Source organism: Sceloporus occidentalis, unplaced genomic scaffold, assembly GCF_023333645.1.
Source record: "Sceloporus occidentalis isolate IW3139 unplaced genomic scaffold, rSceOcc1.0.p SCAF_263, whole genome shotgun sequence".
Lineage (NCBI taxonomy): Eukaryota > Metazoa > Chordata > Lepidosauria > Squamata > Phrynosomatidae > Sceloporus > Sceloporus occidentalis.
This window is the reverse complement of record NW_028317243.1, coordinates 135,724-155,353: the sequence shown is the minus strand read 5'-3', so window position 1 is coordinate 155,353 and position 19,630 is coordinate 135,724. Positions and strand designations below refer to the sequence as shown.

At 43.3% G+C, this 19,630-nt stretch overlaps 1 protein-coding gene across 1 annotated transcript in view; it reads left to right on the top strand.

The window, feature by feature from the left end:
* The window catches only part of LOC149275829 (metastasis-associated protein MTA1-like), a 147,937-nt gene that overhangs the window by 77,846 nt on the left and 50,461 nt on the right, over nucleotides 1-19,630 (top strand). The window contains exons 12-14 of the mRNA XM_089504250.1: nucleotides 2,192-2,307; nucleotides 16,258-16,409; nucleotides 18,124-18,313. Coding sequence (XP_089360376.1) covers nucleotides 2,192-2,307; nucleotides 16,258-16,409; nucleotides 18,124-18,313 — 458 coding nt within the window. The remainder of the gene's footprint in view (nucleotides 1-2,191; nucleotides 2,308-16,257; nucleotides 16,410-18,123; nucleotides 18,314-19,630) is intronic.

Sequence of the window (19,630 nt, the reverse complement as noted above, 5' to 3'; positions counted from 1 at the left end):
GTATTCAAACCCACTGTTTACACCAAAAGTAGTTATCATTTGCGCACTCTGTTCTAGAGTTATGGAACCCTTGTAACAGTGTTAAGTCTATTAAAGTGTCCCACCAGGCCCTGTGTTTCGATGTAAGTGATGGCATGGCCCCTAATTACTCCCAAAAAAGTAAGCTGCTATTCACATATCAACAAAGTTATTCCAACAATTTTCTAAATATATTAAGTCCTCTCTAACCACCAAATATAAAGGGAAGTGCCAGTGTATACTACATGGGTATACAGCAGGGACTATAATGTGAGCCATACTGTGCATTGTTAGACACAATTGTGTTTTTCAATTTTAGTTCCTGTACTGGAGGCAGCAGATCTTGCACTGTAAACAGGGTAGTCCTTTATCGGACATGACAGGTGAGCCCTAGATATTATTGTTCATATAGTGCCAAGAGCTTACGTAGTACTTCTTGCAATGCATATATTCATTGTGTGGCAAAACTAGAACTGACAGACTAACACAAACATTGAGTACAGAGGACCCTCCTCGCAAGCAAACACTAACAGGGGGAGTAGTGTGAAGAGAAACATAAGGTCTAGAGAAAGGGCAGACATAATGTGGGTTGCCTCAGTGGCAGTTCTAGCTGCACAATATATATATATATATATAATATATATATATATATATATATATATATATATATATTGAAATGGAAGGTAAAGGCTGGAGGTTAGTTGGAAGTGAGTTCCAGAGTTATAGGGCAGCGTTAGTAAATGCAGGAAAAGAAAGATGAAAAATGTGGAGGAAAACCTTAGCCTATGGAAAGAACAAACAGAGATGAGGAGTATTTGTTATGAGGGCAGACATGCATAGGGGAGCAGTGTTATGGAGCGTTTTGTTTGTTGGTAGAAGGATTGAAACCAGAGTACAGAGGCTTAAGGCAGGACACGGAGGGGAGGAATTTTAGTGATTCCTGGTCAAGTAACTTAGAGGCAAAAGAAAGGAGGGAGATAGGAGAGGCAGTTAGACAGGAGGGATATAAGGAAGGATTTTTGAGAATGAGCAAGTTAAGAGCATGATTAAAGGGTGTAGGTACAGTTCCAGAAGAGAGGTAAAAGTTAAATAGGTGGGTAAGTGATGGACAAAGGGAGGGACAGAGGAAGAGATGTGTATTGATTTCTTTTCAGTGCGTTGGATTATATGCAATGGTTCTACCAGGTTCATTTGATGAATATGTGAATGTTGGTCACGGGGTTTAACATTGAAGATTTTGGTCCCAGTTGATCCAGGGTCACTTCCTACAATCAGATTAGTCAAAGAATGATTATTCAGTATTTAATATGTTTTTACAAACAAGTTAGAAGTGTACGGTAGGCTGATATGCTGCAACAAAAGCAAGACCAAAATGTGAAAAAAACTTGAACGGTTGAGCACCAGGGTGGGTAGTCCACAGCCCGATGTTAAACATTGTGTAAAACTGAGTTTGTTGCAGATTGTTGTGTGCTGTGTTTTCCCTTTTTTTTTTTTATCCCCTTGTCTTTCCTTCTTGTGTAGCTAGCCCTTCTAAAATGCAGCTGTCTCATTTGGCTCTGCCCCCTGGAAGTCACCTGGATTGTCTCTTTAACTTTGTCCTATAGTTGGGTTCATGTAGTAGGCAGCAAGTAGGATAGTGCAATATCCGTTTACTTCTGGGCATCAACCTGTAGATCTGTAAATGGACAAGTTGTAGCTTCTAGCTTTGTGTATAGTAAATTGAAACTTATGTGAAGTTTTGTCTGCTGTAGCTTACTTAAAGTAATTTGAGCTTTTACTTTTTCATAGAAAGTTTAAAAAGTGGAATCTACATTTTTATACTTTCTATGACCAGGAATTTCTGACCTGCTGGCTTGAATGAATCCAGCGTGTAGATGGTTTTGACTTAATGTAATCTACAAAAGGGACGTGGTCTGTTCAAGATTTAAAGTTGACTAAAAAGTGGCAACTGCAATGCAAAATAGGCTCTCTACTCTTAGGTATTTCTCTTCATAAAAGTTTCTTAAACACAAGAACAGCTGTCAAATACAAGAATAAACCCTCTTTAAACTCTAAATCTATGAATTGTAAACACTGTAAATCGCTAATCTTGCTCTCTGTTTACTTGTTATTACTTTTTTTGTGTTACTGGTCAAAATGTTTTGTGCTTTTTTTTTTTTTTTTTTTATTCCAGCAACAAACCAAACCCAAATCAGATTAATGTGAATTGCCTCAAACCCACAGTAGTGAATGGAACAGCTGTACAAGGCCAGAGCATGGGTGCTGGGCGAGCCTGTGAAAGCTGCTACAGTAAGCTTTTTTTTTTTTTTTTTTTTTTTTTTTTTATATTATTGCAAGATCATACAAGTATTTTTTTCTTAATTTAAAACAATTTCCCAGATACACATACCAGCTAGGCTGTGGGTAGAAGACTTGGAGGCTGTCTGCCTTTTCACTATAATACAGGCAGAAAGTTTTCCTTTTGCATGATCCAAACCATGGTGTGCTGTAGAGAAACTCCTGCTGCCTCATACCAATCCGGCCCTCTATGCTGACTACCAGCATATGTTGTCATATTTCAGGGCCTTGTTTTAGGACAAGACAAAGTACAAGGTATTTACACTAAGCATAGCCCCTATAGTGTAAATGTGAAGCAGAGGTCTCTGTTGTAACCACCCCATTACTTTACCATAGTAAGCGCTTGTTCAGTGAAGTCTCAAATTTTATCTGGTATGCAGCAACCAAGAACATAATCTCACATCGGTATATCAGTCTAATCGCGGCAATTTTTTTATTTTGCACAAGAGAATCAGCATTCCGAGACAAATGTTTTGGTTTCGATTTTGTTATTGCTAAATTATTTCAATAATAGTTATATATTAGGCAAAACAATACCAATAGCAATGTCATATTATAAATAGAAAACACTGATGCTGAACAATTGCTCATGTAACTAAATACCATATTTTCATCCACCATAAATTTGATATATGATTATTTTTTTTCTTTTTAAGATCTATAGGTAGCATAATGATCTCCAGAGTGCTTCTTTAAAATGGTTTGTTGTCTTCCATGCAATCAAAAGTTTCTTCTGGGGCGCAGTCCATTTGCCCTTACAAAACGTCTATATAGCTATATGTATAATAAGTCCTTAAATGTTCTCCACATTCTTATTCTCAAACAGAAATGTTGCTTTGTGGCAGGGGCACGGTCATGCTGCAAAGTTGGAAGCATACCATTGTTTAAAATGTCTTTTGTATGCTGTAGTATTAACATTATCTGATAACATGCTGTTTTCATCTTGCCATCAATTCCCTGTGCATCGATTCCCTGTGCCTTTAGAGCTAAAACATCATTGAGTCACCATCATGCTTCACAGTGGGGAAGGTATTCTTTTCACTATAGGCCTTGTTGACCCCTCTCCAAACATAGCGCTTATGGCTGTGACCATAAAACTCTATTTTGGTATTTTGGTCTCATCACTCCAAATTAGTGTGCCAGAAACGTGTCAAGGTGTTGTCAGGCATACTGTAACAAGGCTTTTTTGTGGCATTGGTGCAGGAAAGGCTTCTTTCTGGCAACTCGACCATGCAGCTAATTTTGGTGCGAGTATCGTGATGTTGTGCTTCCACACTGTCTTTTTCCAGAGCAATCTGTGGGTTTTTCTTTGTATCCCGAACAATTCTTCTGCCAGTTGTGGCTGAAATCTTTCTCGGCCCGCCTGATCTTGGCTTCATATCAAGAGTTCACTGACTTTTCGACTTTTAATAAGTGATTGAACGGTACTGACCTGCATTTTCAAGGCTTTGGATATCTTTTTTTTATCCTTTTCCATCATTAAGTTCCATTACCTTGTTATGAAGGTCATTGGACAGTTCTAAATAAATGCACACTTCTTAAAGGTGGCCTTCTACCTTCGAAATAACCCCAAAAAACATGCATAGGGGCTATAACTGTACTCCAGAGATGTTGCTGAATGCATATTGGGGTGTTTGACAGTGACATATTCCAGGAGCGGTAAATTCATACCCAAAGTAGGACCTGTGTGGGGGGAAAAAACACACACACACAAAATTATGGCAAACTTTAGCTAAGGCTAGTGGTACAATTAGTGCATGGAAAGGGTAAAAACACTAAGGCTACAACAACTAATCGATATAATTGGTAATTGATAATGAAATTTGTTAACGATTTTCATTATCGATTAGTCAATCCATTTTATCGAATATAAGATGAGGGTTTTTTCAGAGCAAATGCTCTGAAAAATACCCTTTGTCTTATAATTCGACCTCAAATAGAGGTCGGATAATAACACTAAGATGCCGATCCCCACAGCCCTGCAGGAGACCTGGATCCTCCTCTTTGGCAGCCGGTGAACGCCTGTGCAATAAGCGCAGACATCCTCCGCTACTGCCGGCTCTTCCACTGGGGCTTCTATGAGGGAGCACCGGTGTCACATGACCTTCCAGTTCTTGGTCATAGAAGCTCCAGTCCAGAAGCAGAGGTTGACTACGTGCATAGCGCAGACGGCCAGGAGTCGGGGGGGGGGCTTTCAGAGTGGCATATCTGGTGGGCAGAGTTGCATAGCAGTGGCATATCAGGGGGTATAAGGCATATCTGGGGGGAGAGTGGCATATCTGTGGGCATAAGGCATATTTTGAGGGCGGAGTGCTATATTGGGGGGGGGGTATAAGGCATATCAGAGGGCACAGTGGCATATCAGGGAGGTATAAGGCATATCTGTGGGGGCCAGGGTGGCATATCTGTGGGGGCCAGGGTGGCATATCTGTGGGGGCCAGGGTGGCATATCTGTGGGTATGAGGCATATCTGGGAGGCAGTGTGGCAAGCCTGGACTCAGATGTGCATAACTGGGGGGCAGGTTGGGAAGTTTTTTTTTTTTATTCTCAATGCTGTTTGTTTTTAACATCCAGTTTGTTCATTAAATTATTTTAAATAAATAGATTATGAAAATAATCGTTAGTTGCAGCCCTAAAAAACACCTGGGGTGTCTACATTTCAATCATATATGATTTGATGGGCTAAACTGAATTGAACAGCTTCAAAGATGTCCCAAATAACACATGGGGCAGGATGACCACATGTCAAAATGCACACTTCCCAAATGTGGCCTTTTACCCCCAAACAGCCCAATAAACCCATGCCTGGGGGTATCCGACTATTCGCGTCCCTGTGTTGCTTAACACATTGGTGTCGACAGTGAAGTATACTAGCAGCTGTACATTCCTACCTGAAGTAAAAAGGGCGTAGGAGAGAAACAAAATGCAAAAAATCACTACAAGAAAGTCTGACCAATGCTGATGGTAGAATTAGTGCAAGGAAAGATTCATGATACTAGCATCTGAAATACCCTGGGGTGTCTAGTTTTCAAACCTATATTGTTTGATGGGGTAAATTGACCTGACCGGCATCAAAGACCATTTATTTTTTATTTTTTTAATTGTTTGCACTAAATGACCAAAGCAGTTTTTAGTCTTTATTCAACTAACGCACTAACTCTGACACGTATTATATATTGTTTTTTAGCACAAGTAGCGTTTTCTTTTGAAATAATTGTACAGTATCTGACAAAAGTGAGTACACCCCTCATATTTTTGTAAATATTTTATTATATCTTTTCATGTGACAACACTGAAGAAATTACACTCTGCTACAATGTAAAGTAGTGAGTGTACAGCCTGTATAACAGTTTAAATTTGGTTTTCCCATCAAAATAACTGAACACACAACCATTAATCTCTAAGTCTAAACCTTGGCAACAAAAGTGAGTATACTCCTAAGTGGAAATGTCCAAATTGGGCCCAATTAGCCATTTCCCCTTCCTGCTGTCATGTGACTAGTTAGTGTTACAAGGCTCAGGTGTAAATGGGGAGCAGGTGTGTTAAATTTTGTGTTATCGGTATCACACTGGTCACTGGAAGTTCAACATGGCACCTCATGGCAAAGAACTCTCTGAGGATCTGAAAAAAAGAATTTTTGCTCTACATAAAGATGGCCTAGACGATAAGAAGATTGCCAAGACACTGAAACCGAGCTGCACCACGGTTGGCAAGACCATACAGCGGTTTCACAGGACAGGTTCCACTCAGAACAGGCCTCGTTATAGTCGACCAAAGAAGTTGAGTGCATGTGCTCAGCATCATATACAGAGGTTGTCTTTGGGAAATAGACGTATGATTGGTGCCAGCATTGCTGCAGAGGTTGAAGGGTGGGAGGTCAGCCTGTCAGTGCTCAGACCATACGCCGCACATTGCATCAAATTAGGGCTGCAACTAACGATTTTCATAATCGATTAGTTGGCCGATTATTTTTTCGATTAATCGGTTAAAAAAATTAATGTACATTTTTCATTTATTTAAAATAATGTAATAAACAAATTATATTAAATACAAACAGCATAATAAAAAAACTTTGATAAAATGCATTTCTTGCCTTTATTTCGCAACCAGCCCCCCCCCCAATTTATGCACGTTTGAGCCCAGGCTTGCCACGCTGCCTCCCACATATACCACTCCACTCTGCCTCCCACATATACCACTCCACGCTGCCTCCCACATATGCCACTCCACGCTGCCTCCCACATATGCCACTCCACGCTGCCTCCCACATATGCCACTCCACGCTGCCTCCCACATATGCCACTCCACGCTGCCTCCCACATATGCCACTCCACGCTGCCTCCCACATATGCCACTCCACGCTGCCTCCCACATATGCCACTCCACGCTGCCTCCCACATATGCCACTGTGCCTGATACACCTTATACCCCGATACACCACTCCATCCTCCCCAGACATGCCACACTGCCTCCCAGACATGCCACACTGCCCTCCCCACATATGCCACTCCACTCTACCCCCAGATAAGCCACTCCACTCTACCCCCAGATATGCCACTGTGGCCCCAGATCTGCCTTATACACCCTGATACACCACTCTGTCCTCCCCAGACATGCCACACTGCCCTCCCCACATATGCCTTATATACCCTATATGCCTTATACCCCCAGATATGTCACTCCGTCCTCCCCAGATATGCCTTATACCCCCCAGATATCTCATAGTCCCCTCATAGAGTCACAGACCATACTTTTATAAATAAGTACTGGGTTAATCTTCACTGCCCCCAGGATTTAGATTCCCCTTAGTTTGCCCCCCTTTATCTCTAACTGCACCTTAAGTTAACTTTAATAAATTAATAAAATTAACCCTCAGTCCTCATCATTAAATTAACCCTAAACACCCCATTAACCATAACTGCCCCTAAATTAACCCTAAAGACCCCATCAACCACAGCATCCCCTAAATTAACCCTAAAGACCCCATGAACCACAACAGCCCCTAAATTAACCCTAAACATACCATTAACCAAAACTGCCTCAAATTAACCCCAAACACCCCATTAACCACAGCTGCTCCTAAATTAACCCTAAACACACCATTAACCATAGCTGCCCCTAAATTAACCCTAAACACCCTATTAACCATAACTGTCCCTAAATTAACCCTAAACACCCCATTAACCATAACTGCCCCTAAATTAACCCTAAACACCCCATTAACCATAACTGCCCCTAAATTAACTCCCACCTCCCCTAACTTTCAGTAGCCCAAATATTAATTTTATACTTACAGTTAGATGAGTGTCACAGCCATGTGGTTCTGGCCTTCTGGGAGAAGGAAGGGGGCGGGGCCAGTTGTCACAGTGATTACAGGGAGGGACTGGTAAGTAGGAGCTGCTGCTGTGAGTCAGACTAAACGGATTATATAATGAGGGGTATTTTTCAGAACCCTCATTTAATAATCGATAAAAATCGATTCACCTAATCGATAATGAAATTCGTTGGCAACGATTTTCATTATCGATTATCGATTTTATCGATTAGTTGTTGCAGCCCTACATCAAATTGGTCTACATGGCTGTCGTCCCAGAAGGAAGCCTCTTCCAAAGATGATGCACAAGAAAGCCTGCAAACAGTTTGCTGAAGACAAGGAGACTAAGGACATGGATTACTGGAACCATGTCCTGTGGTCCGATGAGACCAAGATAAACTTATTTGGTTGAGATGGTGTCGAGCATGTGTGTCAGCAACCAGGTGAGGAGTACAAAGACAAGCGTGTCTTGCCTACAGTCAAGCATGGTGGTGGGAGTGTCATGGTCTGCATGAGTGCTGCCAACACTGGGGAGCTCCAGTTCATTGAGGGAACCATGAATGCCATGTACTGTGACATACTGAAGCAGAGCATGATCCCCCCACTTCGGAGACTGGGCCGCAGGGCAGTATTCTAACATAACGACCCCAAACACACCTCCCAGATGACCACTGCCTTGCCAAAGAAGCTGAGGGTAAAGGTAATTGACTGGCCAAACCCTATTGAGCATCTGCGGGGTATCCTCAAACAGACGGTGGGGGGACGCAAGGTCTGTAACATCCACCAGCTCAGTGATGTCGTCATGGAGGAGTAGAAGAGGACTCCAGTGGCAACCTGTAAAGCTCTGGTAAACTCCATGCCCAAGAGGGTTGGAAGAGTGCTGGAAAATAATGGTGGCCGCACAAAATATTGACACTTTAGGCCCAATTTGGACATTTCCACTTAGGGGTATACTTTTTGTTGCCAAGATTTAGACATTAATGGCTGTGTGTTATTTTGAGGGGACAGCAACTTGACACTGTTATACAGTCTGTACCCTCACTACTTTACATTGTAGTCATTTCTTCAGTGTTGTCGCATGAAAAGATATAATAAAATATTTACAAAAATGTGTGGGGTGTACTCGCTTTTGTGAGATACTGTACATATAAATCATCATTTAGTATGAAAAATATCTTAAAATGTTGGGAAAATTTGGAAAAATTTTCAGTATCACCTATGTAAACTATATATAACCAGTGCAATGGGGGGGGGGATCCAAAAGTATATATAGGTATGTCGTGTTTTTGAAAACGCCTCATATACCTGGTATTTTAATTGATTTTGGCACTTACAGGGTTAAATATGAATGACGCACAAGATTTTTTTTAAAAATGTATGCTGGGAGTTGCTCCCCAATAGCAGCCAGAAAAAGAAACTGCTGCACAAAAGTATATTTTTTGAAAGTTGACATCTTAAAGTATTTTAGTAGGGGGATTTTAACACTTTTTAGCACCAACCATTTTAGCACCAGTCTAGGTGGGGCATGTCTCTTCGGTATTGCGGGTTCAAAATTGGAACATGCACATTAGTTTTCAAACATGGAATTTTGATAGATCAGTTTGCTGGGTCCACATCTCATTTGAGATACAGCATATTTCATTTTAACCCCCCAAAACTGTATATTACCAAAAATTTGCCTGTCTGAAGCAACTGATTTTGCTTCCAAAGTTAGTCTAGCAAAAATGTTTGCTTGACGGTACTTCCAATGGTGGAGCACCGGAAGGTCTGGTAATGTTGGTGCTCAGTCATAGAAGCCCCAGCGCAAGTGCCGGCAGCGGCGGGGGGGTTGTCTGCATCGTGCAGATGTTCATCATCTGCGGGAGAGGAGGATCAAGGAGGATCCTAACCTTGCTGCTTGCCCGCAGCTGGGCTAAATGAAAAAGAAACCTGCTTAGCTCCCGGAAATGCATGTCCCAGGCGTCGGGCGGTATGAATTGTGCACCCCTGCGCTAAATACCGATTATAGACAGCACCCCCACTTTAAAGACTTAATGTATTGGGGGGTGCGGCCTATAATTGAGAAAATGTGGTACATGTGACGGCTTATGAGATTGCATTTTATAAGCTGAAAATATGACGATGTATGAGGTGTTTTACGTATAACCTTAATATATTTTTCATCTTTTAAACCCTTAAGGACAGAGTGTTTTTTTATTTTTGTACCCTTCATTACAATGACTGTTTTAATAATTTTGCAGTGTTGCTGTTTAGCTGTTTTTTTTTTTCTTCTCTCAAATATGTTCTAATATTTGTTGTGAGTTTAGAAATTGTCAGGTTCGTCATAGGGACTGAACGTTGATCCAGGGATTTATTCTGATTGCCATATTTGAAGTCGGGAAGGAATTTTCCCCCTGGTATGGGGCAATTGGCATCTGCTTCATAAGGGTTTTTTGCCTTCCTCTGGATCTACACAGTAGGGAAACAATAGGTATATAGGTTGAACTTTATGGACTTTGGTCTTTTTTCAACCTTATGAACTATGTTACTATGTCCTATATCAACTCTTACTAAATGTTGGAGTCCAGACCGCAGGAGAGTAAGAACGCGCAGTGATAGAAACACACTTAGCAAATGAGATAAAAGCTGGAAATTTGGATATATGTATATTAAACAAAACAGATACATCTCACCATAAGTAGCAGTGTAGGAGGCGTATCAAGTATCAAACTGCTCCCCCTTTCCCTGTACAATGTTGTCCACTGCCGCGACTGCCCTCACACTTCTTTCTATTAATGCTCGGGGTCTTAATATCCCAGAGAAATGTTCCCATCTGCTAAACGATTTGCGCAGAGAAAAGGTTGATATAGCCTTTGTCCAGGAAACGCATTTCTGCAAAGGTCGAGCCCCTAGGCTTTCTGACCGGTTCTACCCTACTGGTTTCTTTAGCTCTAACCCTGCCGCGAAGTCGAAAGGATTTGCCATCCTTCTCTCGAAATCTCTCCCCTTTCGGGAGCTGGGTGTTTGTGCTGATCCGGACAGGCGTTATTTGTTTCTCAAGGGGACTGTCGCGACCCAGACATATACTTTTGCTAACCTTTACCTCCCTAACCGGGGCCAACACGTGTCTTTGAAACAGATCCTAGCTAGACTGCAGGACTTTGCTGAGGGAATTCTGGTGTTAGGGGGTGACTTTAACGTGGCTCTACGTCCCTCTATGGACACCTCCTCTGGCCACTCCCGTGTCCCTCGCCGTGTACTACGCTCTCTTCTTTCTCTGCTCTCCACGTACCGCCTTGTTGATTGTTGGAGGGCTCTTCACCCCTCCGATAGGGACTATACTTTCTTCTCCACCCCCCCCATAACTCCTACTCACGTATTGACTACTTCTTCGTTCCCTATCACCATGCTGTCCTTCTGCGCCGGGCTGCTATTGGACTAACGACGTGGTCGTCTCCCGTGATACTCTCCCTGACCTCGCCTCTGACTCGCCCCATGGAGCGCTCCTGGCGTCTGAACGAGGCTATCCTTTCTGATGAGGCGGTGAGCGATGAGACCTCTCAAGTTTATCCCTTTACTTCAGTGAAAATTCGTCCCCCGATGTCCCAGCACTTACATTCTGGGAAGTGTGATCAGGGGTCATTATATACGGCTCTGCTCCCAGCGAAAGAAGTTGGCGGGGAAGGAGATCAGCTCCTTGTGCGCACGCATCGCGGTGCTGGAACAGGCCCATAAGACCTCTCTGTCCGGAGACGTCTTACAGCAACTTACGCTTCTCCGTGGGAAGCTGGCCACGATCCTTTTTGCTCTTACTTACGCAACAAAGTGCTGTTTCGCGAACACGGCGACAAGCCTGGCAAGTATTTGGCTCGTGGCCTCCGTGGCTCCCGCCGCCTCACCTATATTCCTAGAGTTCGATCGGCTGATGGCCGTCTGCACCTACTCCACTCTGATATCTCACGGAGTTTCCTTGATTACTATACGGGACTTTACAACCTCCTGTCCTTGAATGGTGACCCCTCCCCATCCGCCGAATGTTTGGGGTTGATTGACTATTTGGACCGCACAGTCCGTACGGGCATCCCCATGGCCGCTGCGGAGGCGCTGGATGCTCCCATCTCACTGCCGGGAAATGCCCTGGGCCCGATGGTTTTCCTTTGCGGTATTACTCTCGCTTCCGTGACACCCTTGGCCCTTTCTTTGTCTCTGCCTTCAACTCAATCCTTGAGGGGGGCCAGATTCACGCGCATACTTTGACGGCTTCCATCACCCTTATACCTAAAGAGGATAAGGATCCGGAGCAATGTGGCAGCTACCGCCCCATTTCGCTCCTCAACTCTGACCTGAAGCTCTTTGCGAAGATCCTCGCTGCGCGCCTGAAGCCGTTGCTGCCCACCCTGGTCCATCCAGACCAGACTGGTTTTGTGCCGGGCCGGGAGGCCCGAGACAGCACCATTCGCACGCTTAATTTATTGCATTATGCGAAACTCTCCTCTACGCCTACCATCTTTCTCTCGACTGATGCGGAGAATGCTTTTGATAGAGTTGACTGGTCCTTTCTGCTGGCGACTCTCCGCCGTATGGGTTTTGGTCCAGGGTTCCTAGCCTGGGTCAGCTCACTCTACACGCTCCCCTCCGCGCGTCTCCGTATAAACGGCTCTCTATCAGACGCCTTTCCTATCCGCAATGGGACTCGCCAGGGCTGCCCTCTATCGCCGATGTTATTTGTGCTCTCCCTAGAGCCCTTGCTGCAAGCAATAAGGCTGAACCCCGATATTAAGGGCCTGCAGGTGGGTCACAGCTCTCATAAACTCCTGGGATACGCGGACGACCTCCTTTTTTACGATTTCTCAGCCTCGGATCTCTCTCCCTTCTATATTGCGGGAGCTTCAGTTGTATGGTGCGCTCTCCCACTTTAAGATAAACATGACCAAGTCGGAGATCCTTGCCTCCACAGGAATGTAATGCTCTGAGTGCTCTTTTTCCTTTCAAGTGGTGCAGCTCGAAGTTGCGTTACCTAGGAATCGGGTTGTCCGCTGATCTTACTCAGCTTTATGCTCACAATATCCTTCCCCTGCTGACATCTTTGCGATCTGATCTGCGACGATGGTCTGGGCTTGCGATCTCTTGGCTTGGACGTATTAATACCATAAAAATGACTGCTATGCCCCGCCTCTTGTACTTGTTTCAAACGCTCCCCATCCACATACCTCTCTCGTTCTTTGCCGCCGTCCGCTCTGCTTTCCTTCGGTTCGTGTGGGGGTGCCGTTCCCCCCCGCATTAGCTTTAGTACGTTAATCCTACCCATGCCGAGAGGGGGCCTTGCGCTCCCCTGCCCTCGTACTTATTATAGAGCCTGCCACCTCCTTCGGATCTTGGAGTGGGTGCATAGCCCATCTCAGAAACAGTGGATTGGAGTGGAGGATGCTCTTTTGGGCTTCCCTGCCCGGTCCCTGCCCTGGCTGGCAGTTTCCACGGCCAACAGGCAGGCTTCCCACCATCTGCGATGCACCGCGCTGTCTACCATCCCGTCGCCGCTCACTCCGGTACGGGATAATCCTGATTTCCCACCGGGTATGGGTGTTGACCTCTTCCCCGCGGCGAGGGGCTCTGGTATTTGTGCTTACCTGTCTCGTGCTGGCCTTGCGCCTTTGGGGGACCTGGTGGCCCTGGGACCTCCGACCCTATTGGCCATATTCCTTACTCGCAGCTTCGTCACTTTTTTAAGTCCTTGTGTCGAACCCATCATGTCCTCAGGGACCTTACCACGTTTGAGCGCCTCTGTGTTACTGCCTCGCTCCCTGCTCATGGCGTCTCCCTTCTCTACGGCCTCCTCCTGACGGTCTTGCACCCCGCTCCTCCTTCCTTTATGGGCAAATGGGAGTCTTCTCTGCGCATGGTCTTTTCAGAGGATCAGTGGGAGAAGATGTGTGTTCTTACACACCGCTGCTCCATCAGGAATAGGGACCAGGAAATGTCCTACAAGCTGAAGGCCCAGTGGTACCGATCTCCTGCTTCTACTGCACGCTACAATTCGGCTGTGTCGGACGCGTGCTGGAGGTGCGGCTTTTCACCTTGTTCCATCCTCCACCTTTGGTGGGACTGCCCTAACATACGCCCGTTCTGGACGACTGTGCACTCATATTTGCAAACCCTTTCGGACAACACTATCCCCTTTACCCCAGAGTTTTTGCTCCTTCACCACATGCCTTACCCGATTGCTTGGTATAAAGCCTCTGTGATCCACCACTTAGTGACTGCGGCGAAGGCCCTGATCCCCTTTCACTGGGGCGATTCTGCCCCCCCCCCCACGATACGGGAGTGGTTCCAATGCATTGAGAGGTCGCGGACCCTTGACGAGCTGATGTGTTCCGCCTCGGATGCAGTAGCCAAACATCTGCGCACCTGGTTCTATTGGATGCAGCTCCTTTCTGATTCTCCGGTTAGCTCCTTATTTGACGCGCCATCAATGTGAACGTACCGGATCCATACTGGGCCTACCCCCCCCCCCCTTCTTCTTTTTTTTTTTTTTTTTTTTTTTTTCTCTTTCCCCTTCTCCCTCCTCCCTCTTTTCCCTTCCCCCTCCTTCTGGGATACCACGCACCTCCTTGCCATGCCCCACTTTTGCAACCGTATGTCATACTTTTTGTACATTATATGCCGTACTTTTACATGTGACCTGCTGCTGTGCTATGCCATCTATGTACAGGTTTCATGGTGGCATCTCCTCGTCATGTTCCCTGTAAGTTTTCGCTAGTGTGATCTTATGCCTTGTCTTTTTGCTGTCACACGTTATCTGCTGGGATTTCTCCCATATTGTACTGATGTTGCCTGCCTCCCGTGTGGGTCGTGATCACATGACTCTGCTTGTTTGGAATGTCTCGGATGTACTTCTCATACTTGTTGGTTCCTCAGGTTATTGTGCCAATGTATGCCACCTGCTGTAACCTCTTACATACTGTATTGGTGCCTGTGTTCCCTAATTTCCCTTTCCCGATTTTTTTCCTTTCTGTATCCCTGAAAACTTTGAAAATTTCAATAAATATTGATTTACCCCAAGTATCAAACTGCTCGAGAGTATGAAGTTAGAATAGTACAGGCAACAATCCAAAAGGGTTCGGGACTGGTAGCAGACACAATGGAAATCCATTGCCAAGCCGTGATGGTGTGGAGGGTGTAGGCATGAAGGGGTTAACAGGACCAGGCCTCTGGATTTACGAACTTCACCCCCTTAACAAGGCATAAATTATACCAAATTAACCCCCCAAATCCGGCCTGTATCCCCCCAGGAAGTCTGCCATCACTCACAATTTTGATACTGGATTTGTGAGCTATCCAAATTAAAATATCTAGATATATATATATATATCAACCCACCCTGGGCAAACAACATATATAGATATAGATACATAGAGATATATAGATATCCTCTAGAAATTAGGAAATAACAATTTAACGTGTTATCCTCTCTTATGGTTGGTGAATATCAATACTAGTTACACAGTGCCGCAATTACAAAAATCAAGACATACAAAGGGAAAAAACACAGGCAAAAGTTTCTTAAAAATAATGGGACTTAAACACAGGACCTTCACTCACAAGTTTCATCAATAAGCAGGCCTGTGGAAACTCCCTAAGTCAAGATGATTCCTTTTGATGTTGTTCCAATCAGTAAATCTTGGAGTTCTCCTGTGAGGTGGGTGCATTGCGACTAAATCTGAGTCTTTTGCAAAGAAAACACCCCTCTGGCCACATTATGACTCCTTTTTCCAAGAATTAATTCCCATCTTTGATATACCAATAACAAACATTATGGTGGGGTAAAGGTGATGGAAACCCCCTCCACTTAATCTAGGAATAGAATTCCTATAACTCAGGATCCTTACCAGTTAGGCCATGAATTACCATAGGGGTCCTGGGAAGATTACGCTTCTAGCCAGAACAGATACAGAGGGCATGCACAAAGAAACTGATTTACATCAGCATCCGATTAACCTATTAAATGCCAACACAAAGAAACTAACCACCTCTGCTGGATTACCCTTCCATGCATCCACTATATCTCATGAGTTAATCATGACACCCGTATCCTACGGTTTTGTTATGTTGCTGCTACTGAATGCCTTGCTGTTGAGGAATTGCAGCAACACCAGCTGAGTGAAGAACGCAATCACTGATCACTTTCCACATTAGTTTTCCCCATGACATGCCAGACACTTCAGGTGTCACCAACTGCATGCTTTTCCATGACGTGCCTGGTACATTGGAGTACATGCCCTTTTAAATTATTACTATTAGATACTATTAAACCATGCTGTTGTCCAGGTGATGTAATTTTTATGCAATGTGCTGTGTTTCACTTGTTGTGTTTTAGTGTGTATTATGTCCATAAACAAGTAATTCATACCTTATAACCAATCCATAATGCACTTCATTCTATGTCATATATTTTACATGTTTTGAACATAATTTTGCTGTTTTCTATTTTGTACCACACGGATCATAGATATTTCTACAATAAGTTATATCTCGATTAACTCTTTTTGTGGCATAATCTGTTATGAATGATAACTTAGTGTGATCTGCAAGAACTCTGTTTCTCACCACAGCCACACAGTCATACCAGTGGTATTCATGGGGACCTCCAAATATGCAGTGTCGGCTTTGTGCATCGTGCTGGGCTTACTGGAAAAAGTATGGTGGGTTAAAGATGCCAACAAGACTGGATGGAGAGAGACCTGGCCCTAACCGTAACAACATGGTATGTATTATCCAAAAGTAAGCTTAAGGAATGCTATTAGGTAGTCAACCAAGAGCATTATCTTTACTCGCTTACCACTCTTCTAACAATCTTAGATTTATGAGCAAACATTAGCCTAGTCAGACCTCTCCTTTAAGAATTAATTTCTACCAGCTACTGATGATGATGATGATGGAGAACCATGCAGAGAATCTTCAAATGATCAAACAATGCACAATTAGGTGCCTACCAACATTGTCAGATTAGCCATAATGCAGTCTTATATTTTGCTTACTTTCTGGGGGATCCCAGAAGGATTAAGTATGTTAATTTCCATGCATGCTTAGATATAGAGGTGAAATAGGGTAAGTAGTATAATGGTAACATAGATCTACCTTTAGAGAAATTAGGGAAAAGAAAAAATGTCGGTGCGCTAAGGTAGTCACAGGCTCAAATAATACAAATGTATAATACGAGGCCTACCAAACAGGTGTAAGCATGCTGCAAAAACAGTGTATTGGCTGTACAATGTATACAAAAACAAAAACTGTCTGCGCTTCTTACCCTAATAAAGTTGGCAACAAATATATAAACATAATATAAATGAGAGGTTTTGGTTATATGAATTGTCCAAAGCATAATTAAGCTCACCCGCCACGTCAAGGCACACTCTCAATAGGGTGAGAACCTACGCTCACCTCCTACATAGTGGGCACACAAAGCAGTTTATACTTGGTAGCAGTATAACTTTATTAGGGTAAGAAGCGCAGACAGTTTTTGTTTTTTCTTTAGAGAAATTAGAATATGGAAATTTTCTTTTAAATGTGCAAGTTATACGTTCCATAGTAAAACTGGTATGAAATGAGAAAATAAACATTATATATTTCCAGAATTCTCCCATTAAGGGCATTAACACAAACATAAGATTATCTTTGTTCTATTAACACAGAGAGTCACAAACAAAAGAACAAAAATATATTACATGTGAATCTCCAGTCTTCTGGATAACACAATACTGCATGTGTTACATTACATAATCACAATATTCCTCCAAATCATGTCTGCGCAAAGTGTTTTCAACCTAAGAAATTTTCATGGGTGAACCAAAAACTTGCACCTTTTTGATTTGGAGGGATAGCTACCACCAAACATCAAAATAACCCCCCATAAACTGTACATTGCATGCAAGCAAAGCACCTGATGATTTCCAAGACACCCAACTTGTCTTTATAGGTCATGCACAGTAACCACAAAACCTTCAACTTTTTTTTTTTTTTTAGTATTTTTGGTTATTTTTCCTCGGGTATATCTGCGGATAGATGCTGTATTCCCTAAATGCACACACAGTGGAGATTTCAAGGCCACCCTAACTATCTTCTAGGTGGGTTACTGCAATCACAAATCTAATGGCAACAGAGGATCTTGAGGGTTATAATTTCTTTGCCCTTTTACATGTCAGGAAGGTTTTAGGATGGATGCTACATGCTGGTCCACCTGGAACAGAACATAAAACACAAAAAAAAATAATCGCCTACTTTTGCTGAGCGCCTAAATGCAACATGAGTGAGTGTGCAAAGTGGTTTGGGTGAACTTGATGAGCCTCTGTCTTTTTCAGTTTTACTATGTCACTAAAGGCAACAACAAAAATGGCCAAAAGACTAATCTCTATGGGACAGGGATTTACATTATTTATCTTGAGTTGTCTGCAAGCTGATCATTTTTATCTTTTTGACAGAGTCCGCATGGACTTCCTTTGAGACATAGCGGGAGTCCTAAATTTGCCATGAAAACCAGACAAGCTTTCTATCTGCACACCACAAAGCTAACCAGGATTGCAAGACGACTATGTCGAGATATCTTCCGTCCGCGGTACGCAGCAAGACACCCATATATGCCAATTAACAGTGCTGCCATCAAAGCAGAGTGTAGGTATCCCTCCACCTAATTGAAAAAGATTTATTTTTTTGTCTCAAGCAAAGTATGTATTAACTAGCACTCGCCTTTTATAAACATGCCTACCGTAAAGATCAGCCATTAAGTTATACAGGACCCTTCTTGCTGGAGAAACTTGCCAGTGTTGACCCTTCATAATGAACAGTGATATGAGGGAGTTGAAACCACCACTCTTTCCAACTCTCCCTTCAGTGACTAAACCTACGTGTTTGGGATTACAATCTCTTCTTTTGTAGAAATTGTGCTAGTAATTGCAGAACAATGCAGCTTTCCATTACCGCGCTAAAGCATCACATCTGAGACAGGTCATGTTTTTCTATTTAACAAATTTGTTGCTATTTTATATAAACCATTCTGTTCATGTTTAGTTACACCAGGTGCAAGTAAAGCACATTGAACTACCACCTTGACTTTTGAGGTTTGAAACTGCAATGTTATTTTATATTTTCCTGCAGGGGCTGAGTAGCTTTTCTGTGTAAGTTTTACCTTTTCTGTAAGATGGTGGCTTTCTTTAAAAAAAAAAAAACAAAAAAAAAACAAAAAAACTTGGCTGCAAAACTTATCAATTGCACCAAAGAGGAACAGCATTCTGTCATACGCATTTTGTAGGCAGAGGGTGTACCGGGAGCACAAATTCATCTTCGCGAGTGTGCTTGGTATGGGGATAAGGGTTTTTCCTCAGAGTCGTCTGAGTGGATTGAAAAGTTTGAAAATGGCCATACTGATGTGACGGATGCAGAGCGCTCCGGATGTCCAGCTACAGCTAGGACCACGAGGAATGAAGAGAGAACACTGGAACTGATTTTGTGAAAACAGAAGAATAACCGTTGAAGAGGTTGCAGGAAAGCTGAATTTAAGTGTTTGATCTGCCTATGCCCTGATTTGTGACAGTTCAGTAAAGTGTGTGCCAAGTGGGTGCCTAAGCAGCTGACAGAGGGGCATAAGCCCAAGAGCTTAGGCGTTTGTTCCCGACACATGGCCCGTTATGGTGAAGAAGGTGATGATTTTTCTACATCACTGGTGATGAAACATGGGTTCACCATTACGAGCCCAAAAGCAAGCGGCAGAGTATGCAGTGGAAGCATCCATCATCTACTGTAGCAAAGAAATTCAAGACGCAACCATGTGCAGGAAAGTTGATGTTGACAATCTTCCGGGACTGTCAAGGACCTTTTCTCGAAACCTATCAGGAACTTGGATCAACTGTCACACGTGCAACGTATTGTGACATGCTTCAGAGATAATTGAAGCCCGCAATCCGCTCTAAAAGAAGATGAAATTTGTCAAAG